Source organism: Gigantopelta aegis, chromosome 4 (assembly GCF_016097555.1).
Source record: "Gigantopelta aegis isolate Gae_Host chromosome 4, Gae_host_genome, whole genome shotgun sequence".
NCBI classification, from domain to species: domain Eukaryota; kingdom Metazoa; phylum Mollusca; class Gastropoda; order Neomphalida; family Peltospiridae; genus Gigantopelta; species Gigantopelta aegis.
Genome location: NC_054702.1, coordinates 102,515,621 through 102,527,109, shown reverse-complemented (window position 1 = coordinate 102,527,109; position 11,489 = coordinate 102,515,621). Strand labels below are relative to the sequence as shown.

Sequence of the window (11,489 nt, the reverse complement as noted above, 5' to 3'; positions counted from 1 at the left end):
TGCACCATTCAACAGACAGGATGGCACATACCATGACCTTTGATATACCGATCGTGATGCACTGGTTTGAACGAGAAATAGCCCGATAGGCCCATCGAATTTGATCGATTCCAGATTAACAAATTGAGGTGGGGTGTGCCGGACGAATTTGTGAATTATACATTTAGAAATGTACCCGACGCGACCAGGTGTGAAGAGATAACTATTACAAGCTCAGTTTGAGCCAGAAATATCAATCAGTTAATTTCATTTCAGCTTATTTTCGGTTCAGGCACGCTGTCCTGGGCATATACCTCAGCTGGATTGTCTGTCCAGGGCCCAATTTCACAAAACATCGTAAGCCTCGTTTTGCACGTAAACGTAAATCTACGACTAAACCACAATTCGTATTACTATTATAGTTCAACAAAGATAGTTTGAAGAACACAGATTTCATTTTCTGTTGTCCTTAAAATACTCCAGCTTCCGTAATGATATAATTTTCTGCGTGAAATAGACGCCAAACACGTGTAAAACGCACGGCTGGTATAACTGCTAGTAGCAGAAGTAAACTTACGATGCCCCCAGGACAGTGGGTTAGTTGTTAGTGGTTAGTGAGAGAGAAGTCGGTGTAGTGGCCTTACACTTTACGTCATTGAGTCGGTAAAACTCGCACTGGGCGGGAACCGATACCTACCAGCCTTATGTACGATGGCTTAACCACGACACCACCGAGGCCGGTACAGGGCTGCGAACCCTGTACCTACCAGCCTTATGTACGATGGCTTAACCACGACACCACCGAGGCCGGTGCACCAGTCAGTGTTGTCAGGGGACAAGGTTTCGTGTTTATAAACCTTCTAGAGCCTAGACTCAACACTCTAATGGAAACTAATGAAACGAAAACTAGCAAACCAATTAATATAAACATCTGTACTGTTTTACTTGGTAATCCAAATGAATGTCTGCTACTGATCACTTACTTGTAATAATTAAACGACATATATACCACTGCAAATTTGCTAAAATAGTTGTTACTAGAATAACATTTTACAGAAATAACGAAAAATATATTTACTCAGAAAATGAAGACCGCTTCACGGATAAATGGGGTATTTTACAGTTATAATATCGATTATTATATTAAATTAATTTTATAGGTGTTTTTTTGGTAGTGTTTTTTTAGTTTGCTATTACAAAACTAGAACACAAATATAGACCCTAGAAAACCTTCAAGTTTTCTGTTATAACTAATGTGTATATCCTCCATGAATTGTTAGTTGCTACATTGTAATAATTGCACAAAGGGTTGTAAAAAATAATTTGTATTAAAAATGTTGCCAATACTCAAGCCACGCGAGTATAAAGCAAATGTAAATGTGGCAATTCGTTTTCATGGAATAAACTCTTCACACACAGAAATGGTGTCATCGGACATATGGCTGGTAGGTACAGGGTTGGCGTTTTAACGACTCAGTAGGTAGCCGTGAGACCACTACACCAACGTCTCTAACCACTAAACACTAACAACTAACCCTCTGTCTAGGACAGACGACAGAGATGGCTGAGGTGTGTGTCCATAACAGCGTGCCTGAACCTTTTCTGAATATAAGCACTAAAATAAGTTGAAGTGATTTTTACAAATTACTCACCCTGTTGCTGGCACGCGAGTAATGCAGGCGAACAGGCTGATAGGTCAACAGACAGACACAGAGATACGGGCTGTCAAAGAGTGACTATCAGCCAGCCAGCCAGCCATGCAGCCAGAGAGTCACGGCCAGACAGACATAATATAAGATAGTCAGACAAGAGGACGGGCTCTTTGATGTTTTTTTAGAATACCATTGTTATGTCAACGAGTGATGTGTGAATACAATATTTTAATAAAAAAATTATCTTTATTTAATTATTAAATTAATAATTATTTAATAATACTGCTGTGCAAAGATACCTGACATAGCGATCCTTCCCAAAACCCCGCACAAACAAAACACGAATCAAACAAGTTAAGATGGGTTTATACTTTTGACGCCGTCACCCGCCGTAATATGCTAGCATACGGCCGCAGCCGGTGGCGGCTGGCGTTCGCAGCGCATAGATTTACAGTGGCGGATCCAGAAAATCCATGGGGGGGGGGGGGGGGGGGGGCAATGAAATGAGGCGGAATGTCAATGGAACTTTGGGGGAGGTTTGGAGGGGATTTTAAAAAAATGAAAATTAATATATGATAAAATTATGACTGCCGCAAAATTTAGAGAGGGCGGGCCCCTGCCCCCCCCCCCCCCCTCTAGATCCGCCTCTGGTTTATACTTTAAACGTCAGCGAGCACTCGCCATAAACCGGCGCAGGTCGGCATAAGCTGGATTTATACTACGCTAGCATACGACCGCAGTCAGGTGGCTGCCGGCGTTCGCCAGCGCCTAGGTTTATACTTTAAACGTCAGCGAGCACTCGCCATAAACCGGCGCATGTCGGCATAAAAATTTCCAGAGTTCAATTGTGTTGAACTTTCAAGATGTGCGCTTGCAAACGCCGGCAATTTAGCCAATCAGAAGTAGAATATTTTAGTAGTGTATGCCAGATAGTATTTGAGCTCTGCACGGTCGAGCGTGTTTGACGTTAGTAGCTGGTTCAGCAGACGGCAATTGGCGGCACCCCATTCTTCAATAAAAAATACCTGCATACGGATGGTCATCTTCCGTTTTAATCAGAATGTGCTCATTATCCGAGCCCCTGATTTTGAGCACAAAATCTTTACGCCGGGTTTGCCTTCTGTGTTTAGCCTTTTCTGTTAAAAACTGAGTTACATGCAAAGCCTTTCTGCGCTTTCATGGTCAGAATTGTCCGTGGGTCCATAACGGAGTTGGCTGATGGAGTTATTACCGTTTTATTGTGACCTCCCGCAAGCAAGCAATCTAGCCTCTTACCTGCTTGCGTCAGTCCGTCCGTTTGTTTGCGGATATCTCTGATTGTGATATCAGGAGATTCCTGATCATCCATGCTCCACGTAGTCGATTGTTGGGCACCATTTTAATTTTTCATCTCTTCTATTGACGACCACAGTAACTTGTATTGCCCCAGAGGCAACCCGATTTCTTTAACGTCTCTGGCATCTAATAATATGAGCACTTCTCTGGAAATTAGTTCTTCACTGCGCAAAACTTGCGTTGTTTTTCTGGTTAGTCCAAGCTCTTTCGCCCATGTATCAAATTTAAAGTTCACACTTTTCTCTGCTCCACTGTCCACTATCTCAGGTTGTGGTGTGACAATCTCTTCCGTCGCAGCCATTTTTCGCAAAATCTTAGTCGTTATTATAAGTGTATTTTCATCATATTAATAGTAAATTAGCAATTAAATTTGCGCAAAGCAAAAGAAAGCTTGACCGCTGTACTGGTCTGCAAGCTAGAAGTGACTTTCCCAGACACCGTGAACTGTCTTTCACCATATCAGGGCAGTTGTTTATAAACAAGTGCTGGGCCTGGTCTTTCTCTCTCTAAACTAAATTAAAGTTTTAATTCCACTAACAAATAGCTGAAAATTGTGAATTTATTTTGAATTATATTTACTTTATTGTATTTCACTTTTATTTTATCTTCTTTTTTTTTTAATTGAATGTTATAAGTATTATTTAAGTAAATACGTCCTATAATCTTCAAACATTTAGTCAAACCTGAATAGTAAACTGTATTTAAAGCAATTATGAGAAATATATTATATTTTTAATGTTTTCATATTTTGGAATATTTTTAGAAAGTACATGTACATGCTTTAATATAAAACCATTAGTCAATCCTAAACTGTATATAAGATCATCATGTCACGAAAAAGATATTTTAACGTAAAGAGCACATTTCAGATAAAAGGATAAAAATAAAATATTCTTTGAATCTTTAGATCTAAAAAGCATTCTGTAATTAGACTGTTAGTGTAATTTTGAATCCAGATTGTAAGTGATTTGAAGGTGATTATTCTAGTATAAAAACTGATATATTAACATTGTGAGAAATGTCTTTTAATTTGTTTTGCCAGAAGCACCCGAGGTTTTTAAATATCAGTGTATGGCTAATGGCGTTTATTAAAACAAAAATAATTAATATTCGTGACAATGCAGTTTTCTGTTCAAATGTTGTATTTTTTGTATCTATTTTATTTCTGACATTTCATACACTCTTTAGTAAATAGTTTTCATAGCATACTTGTGACCTTATTCATAATTTCAATTTTAAAAACAAAATCGTCCGTGTGTTTCATTCTTGTTTCTTCTGTTTGTAAAAGACAGCTAGGTTGTCGTTAGACTAATCATAGATCATTATTATTCAGTCCTCGTCGTCTGACTGGGCATGTCCGTTTCACACCATTGGGAACGTTTCTACTATATTTATTCAATTTGTTTTCTTCAAATTGTCACAACTGACTGTCTTCTAGTTTCAATATAGAACTAAAAATATGTGTTTCCAGGAACCCAGCCCTACCTAGAAATAAGGGTCGACCATCATGTTTAATGAATTTTATTTTTCGATTTTTATTTTATTAATATATAGGTGAAAGGAGTTAAAATGTAATAAAATAAAATAAAAAGCCAACCTAAAAACATTTCAGCACGTTACCGGAAACAATTTAGTTTTGGCCTAATCTACACCGATTAGTAATAATAAACTAATATTGTTTCTATCTTATATGTAACAGTCCACATTACTTCGGCAGTACCACAGTTATCAGAAACCAAACACCCTCATTAAAATGTATATTTTGCTTTTCTTGTTACCTTCTTATTCCATATTGACTCAACCCTACCCTAACTCAAGAAATCACAGAACGACCCCGTATTATTTCATAAATGTCTTATGATACATGATACGAGTACGTTTTGAAGGGCAGACAAACTAAACCTATCTTCATACTTCACCGCCGACTAAGCGTTGTCGATATGTCGAATCACTCCAACCTGATTCAGTTCATTTGTCTTCTGCTCTCTCTCTCTCTCTCTCTCTCTCTCTCTCTCTCTCTCTCTCTCTCTCTCTCTCTCTCTCTCTCTCTCTCTCTCTGTGTGTGTGTGTGTGTGTGTGTGTGTGTGACTTTGAAAACAGGTCCATATGCAGGTCGGCGACTAGAATATGAATTGAACTTAAGGCCTAAAAGTATGTGCTTCAGGGAATTTGCTGAAGAAATTAGGTAGGGTACATCGGCTTTTATTATATTGTTTTACTACATTCACTCCTACGTATCCAAATAAAATGTTAACTATGAAATTTTTCACCTAAAACAAATCGAACAATAAATTGAAATATATTTAAGGTCGCCCCTTTTTTTCTAGGTAGTGTCGGGTTATCGGAAACACCCAATTTTATTTCAGGACTAAGCAGGAGTAAGCATCAGTAGCAGAAATTGCTTTTTTTAAAGGAAACCGAATACGTTATTATGTAAACTTTGGAAATAATGAAGCAAGATCAAAATAAAGTTTACATATTTATTATCATGGCTCAGAATAAAATCGTCACATGTGTTACACTGAAACAGTTAATTTACAATCTACTATAGTAATTACAGTATCTTCATTAGTATTCAAATAAATACATAAATAAATAAATAAGTTTATTGCAGTATTATTTCATAACATACTATATACATATATATATATATATATATATATATATATATATATATATATATATATATATATATATATATATATATTGTGGTCTGTACACCGACAACGAAAATAATTATTTTGTACTCTACGACTACGGTTTATCACCTGAACAGTCAACTTTGAAGGAAATAAATCAAATGACAATTACCGTAAATCATAAAAAGTTAAACTATGTTTTGTTTAATCATTGGCTATTGGATGTCAAACATTTGGTAATTTAAGACATAGAGTCTTAGAGAGGAAACCAGCTACATGTTTCCATTCTAAGCAAGGAATCTTTTATCTCACAGACAAGATAGCACATACCACGGCCTTTCATATACCATTCGTGGGGCACTGGTTGGAACCACAAACACCCATGTGGGCCCACCGACGGGGATCGACCCTAGATCAACTGCGAATCAAAAACAATTATGAGTAACTGAAATATAACTGTAATAAAGAGTTCTACATTATGAATGGTGTACCAAGAGCTTAACTACAGCAGGTACGTGCTATCCTGTTTGTAGGATGGTCCATATAAAACTTTAAAATATCCCTTGCTACTAATGGTAAAATATAGCAGGTGTCCTCTCTAAGACTATATATCAAAATTACCAAATGTTTGACACCCAATAGCCGATGATTAAAAGTCAATGTGCTCTAGTGGTGTCGTTAAACAAAAACACACTTTATGAAAACAAACCCAAGCAGGCAAATCACATAAAAGTAAAATCACTTTTCATTGTGCTTACAACTTATTACTTTTGCCAAAACAAGCTCTCAGAAAATTACGTGAACGATCGATTCGTCCACGCGTCGTTCGCGTAAGTTTAGTTTTGCGTATATTAATGTTTTGGTTCGTTCATTATATTTACGACATTTAGTGTTAACGGGTTAGTTGAAATGAAATGGGTTACCTGGAAATCGTCTGCACAAATGTCATATTGCTCAGAGGCCTGCTACATCTAGTTTGCCTGCACTTATACCTATAATTGACTATGAAACAGTCTAATAATTTAATTTAAAAACCCCCCAAACAAAACAACAACAATACCCCTCAAAAATACCAACAATAAAAATAAAAAAACCACAACAACAACAACAAAACAAAACCCGTAGATGTGCCAAAACCATAAGAACGAATCTACTGTGAAAATAAACGAATATGTTATAATATATTATTGTTGTTGTTGTTGTTATTGTAAAGCAGATCAATGTGTCATTGTATGGAAATATTGATGAGTAAAATCAAGGAAACTGAAATAATGTTCAGCAAGCTAAGACCGTAAAATCCGCTTGTAGTTGTTGAAATCTAACTGTTTTGCACCTGCATGTTGACATTTGAACTTCAACAAGCCAAGGCCGTAATCCCGTTACAGGTTTTGAAATCTAGCCGCTTTGCACCTGCATTTTGACATTTGAACTTCAACAAGCCAAGGCCGTAATCCCGTTACAGGTTTTGAAATCTAGCCGCTTTGCACCTGCATTTTGACATTTGAACTTCAACAAGCCAAGGCCGTAATCCCGTTACAGGTTTTGAAATCTAGCCGCTTTGCACCTGCATTTTGACATTTGAACTTCAACAAGCCAAGGCCGTAATCCCGTTACAGGTTTTGAAATCTAGCCGCTTTGCACCTGCATTTTGACATTTGAACTTCAACAAGCCAAGGCCGTAATCCCGTTACAGGTTTTGAAATCTAGCCGCTTTGCACCTGCATTTTGACATTTGAACTTCAACAAGCCAAGGCCGTAATCCCGTTACAGGTTTTGAAATCTAGCCGCTTTGCACCTGCATTTTGACATTTGAACTTCAACAAGCCAAGGCCGTAATCCCGTTACAGGTTTTGAAATCTAGCCGCTTTGCACCTGCATTTTGACATTTGAACTTCAACAAGCCAAGGCCGTAATCCCGTTACAGGTTTTGAAATCTAGCCGCTTTGCACCTGCATTTTGACATTTGAACTTCAACAAGCCAAGGCCGTAATCCCGTTACAGGTTTTGAAATCTAGCCGCTTTGCACCTGCATTTTGACATTTGAACTTCAACAAGCCAAGGCCGTAATCCCGTACAGGTTTTGAAATCTAGCCGCTTTGCACCTGCATTTTGACATTTGAACTTCAACAAGCCAAGGCCGTAATCCCGTTACAGGTTTTGAAATCTAGCCGCTTTGCACCTGCATTTTGACATTTGAACTTCAACAAGCCAAGGCCGTAATCCCGTTACAGGTTTTGAAATCTAGCCGCTTTGCACCTGCATTTTGACATTTGAACTTCAACAAGCCAAGGCCGTAATCCCGTTACAGGTTTTGAAATCTAGCCGCTTTGCACCTGCATTTTGACATTTGAACTTCAACAAGCCAAGGCCGTAATCCCGTTACAGGTTTTGAAATCTAGCCGCTTTGCACCTGCATTTTGACATTTGAACTTCAACAAGCCAAGGCCGTAATCCCGTTACAGGTTTTGAAATCTAGCCGCTTTGCACCTGCATTTTGACATTTGAACTTCAACAAGCCAAGGCCGTAATCCCGTTACAGGTTTTGAAATCTAGCCGCTTTGCACCTGCATTTTGACATTTGAACTTCAACAAGCCAAGGCCGTAATCCCGTTACAGTTTTTGAAATCTAGCCGCTTTGCACCTGCATTTTGACATTTGAACTTCAACAAGCCAAGGCCGTAATCCCGTTACAGGTTTTGAAATCTAGCCGCTTTGCACCTGCATGTTGACATTTGAACTTCAACAAGCCAAGGCCGTAATCCCGTTACAGGTTTTGAAATCTAGCCGCTTTGCACCTGCATGTTGACATTTGAACTTCAACAAGCCAAGGCCGTAATCCCGTTACAGGTTTTGAAATCTAGCCGCTTTGCACCTGCATTTTGACATTTGAACACTCAGTTAAGGGAACATAAATCAACTTGTAATTACAGTCAATCAAACAAACACACGTAACTATAAGATAACTGTAGAAAAAGCTACTTTATAAATGACATATCAGGAGCTTACCACCGCGGGCAGATTATATTCACGTGATGTATGGTGGTGAGAGTAGGATGTCCCCGAGAACTAAAATAGTATTAATGCGCCCTTATTCATTCATGGTTCAAGCACGTCTATCGTAGGTTCGAGTTCTGACATTGTTTTGTTATTACAAAAAAGTTTTGTTTTGTAACTTGCTTTCCCATTTTAAGTAAGGGTGCTACTGTGTGTTTCTTGTTAGTTGCAGGCAAAATGAGTTGTAGTTAAAAGGAAAAGGAACCAAATAAGTACATGTAGATAAAAAATCAAGATGATTATAATGATGGCATAGGCATGATGATCAACTGTTTATGGTCGTATATGCAATTAAGATACAAGTACGCTAACCTGAACTCGCTACTCAGCTACCAGAACTGGGCTCAATACTCGACAAAACATCTTAAACATAAATCTACGACTAAACCACAATTCTTATTACTATTAACAATACAGCTAATATAATTGGAAGTACACGTATTTCAATTAACTGCTGCGTACCCAGATAATTTCCAGTTTATCTTATATCTCGAAATTTGTGTCAAAGCCTGAGTATGACAACCCGACGTATTAAAATCGTTCCAAAAGTAGACACAGTGTTCATTCCATTGTCTGTTGTCACAGTCTATTTGCTTATATTGCACATACATGTTGAGTTATGGGCTCAGCAGTCATCGGGATATAACAGTTGTTCGAAGTTTGGCAATGGAAGTCCGTCATTATTATTAAAGTTAGGGCCACGTCGGATGATGGAGACATCTGGAACCTGTTCTTCTGTTTCAGTCATCTCAACAGTTTCAACTTTAACCGACCGACCGCAGCGTTTCACTTGAGTATCACTTAACTCGAAGTCATCCCCGAAAAAAATTGACTTTTCTTGGGTGCTGTTGGCAGACGACACGACCTCAAACCCCCCGCTTATTGGAGTTGGTGGATTGGCATCCTGATCCGATTCTGTGCACTCGAGTAAGTCCGAGTAACTACCGAACGGCAGGAAAGAGGAAGCGTTGACGTCACGTGCTCCAAGAAGGTTTTCCAGATTAGTGAGCGCATCGCTCGGGATACTAAACTGGCGAACAAGAGTTCGCTGTCTGTTACCAGTCACAGGGGCTGTGTCGTCCTCCTTTTTGTAGGAATTTGCCATGCACGTCATATCCGTGTTTTCGCAATGACGTATTTGGTGTTGCTTATTTCCAGAGACAGGCGCAATGGCTTCTGCTGCGTTGAAATTGGCCATGCACGTCATATTCGTGTTTTCACAATGACGTATATGGTGTTGCGTATTATCAAAGACTGGAACAATGGCGTCTGTTCTGTTATACTCTGTGTTACACATCATATCTCGTTGTTTATAATGAAGTCTTTGCTGGTGTTGTCTTGGTTGTGTATGGTAAACACACATGCATGAGTTGACGTGGGTTTTTAAAATTTCTTCCAGTTTCTTCTTCTCTTCTTGGAGTTGTTTTATCTCAGTCTGGAGCCCCGTGTTTTTCAACCAATACTTGTTGTATGTCTGCAGTGAATAAACAAATTGATAGTGTTTTAACAATTTGGTTCACTGAATAATTTTATTTATATAATAATAAGAAGAAGAAGAAGAAGAAGAAGAAGAAAAAGAAGCAGAAGAAGAAGAAAATGGAATTACTGTGTTGATTTTCTTATAACGTTAATCGACGAAATGTTAACTCCCATAGCCACTCATATAATTCTAAACCGATTGTGTAATCGAAGTTAATCAGTTGGTGCTGACCGATTATAACCGATGATCGATGATGAAATTCCAACCGATCCCCAAACTACTGCTGATAACATCCACATGAACCTGTGTTTCGTTCGATGTATTACAATACTATCTCCTTCTTTATGCTAGTCTCAGACTGTCAACTGTCTCGACGAAGTTGGCCAACTCAACGGTTGCGCTGTAATTTCCCCAACTACTGACTTCTATTACGACGGGTGCGCGCAGATTAAAAATTAATGGGTTATACAACGAGAATCGAATTGTAAGAGCGCTCAGACTAGCAACTGTATAGATGTAGAAGTCGTGAGTGTAGAAAGTTGGCCAACTTTGTGCTGGTAGTTGGTAGTCTAAGCCTAGCATAGTTACCAAGTTGTAAACATACCGTTTGATTTAATGTGTTGGAGTTTCTTTTCTTAATGCGAAACCTGCGAGCTGCATCACGATTCTGCTCACGTCGTCGCTGTCGGCGCAAGAGATCGTCTGGTGTTAGCTGAAACACACACGTGACAGTGAAAAACGTTTCTTTTATTTAACAGCACCACTAGAGCACATTTATTTATTAATCATCGGCTACTGGATGTCAGACTTTTGGGAATACTGACATATAGTCTTATTGAGGAAATCCGTTACATTTTTTTCCATTAGTAGCAAGGAATCTTTTATATGCACCATCCCACAGACAGAATAGCACATACCACGGCGTTTGATATACCAGTCGTGGTGCATTAGCTGGAACGAGATATAGACGATAGGGCCCACCAACGGGGATCGATCCCAGACCAATAAATTCTTTATTTCCGTCTCACCTTGTGTACAGATTAAAATAAAATCAAGAATTCAACAGTAATACTACAATAATACAGCAATAATAGTACACAAACCACTCCTATGGAGTTATGACAGACTTTAAAACTATTAAAAGAATATCAGAAATATGTTTTTAATATTGTATTTGCAAGAAGTGAAACAAAAATATATAATATACATATGTCTATATGTATAAAAAATCTTTGACGATGTAATAATATAAGTTGGCAACTTTTGGCTGTAATTTTAACAATGTCCGGATGGCTTAACGGTAATAACATGTTTTTCTTTATCTAAAAGGTTATTAAAGTTTACTACAGA

The 11,489-nt window shown here is 38.3% G+C and overlaps 1 protein-coding gene across 2 annotated transcripts in view; it reads right to left on the bottom strand.

Annotated features, from left to right (window-relative positions):
* Nucleotides 1-5,447: 5,447 nt before the first annotated feature.
* LOC121371622 overlaps nt 5,448-11,489 on the bottom strand; it is a 30,765-nt gene continuing 24,723 nt past the window's right edge. For both annotated transcript variants that reach the window (XM_041497648.1, XM_041497647.1), the window contains exons 3-4: nt 10,744-10,851; nt 5,448-10,133 (exon numbers count right to left, since the gene is read on the bottom strand). In XM_041497648.1, coding sequence (XP_041353582.1) covers nt 9,285-10,133; nt 10,744-10,851 — 957 coding nt within the window. In that variant the 3' untranslated portion in view covers nt 5,448-9,284. The remainder of the gene's footprint in view (nt 10,134-10,743; nt 10,852-11,489) is intronic.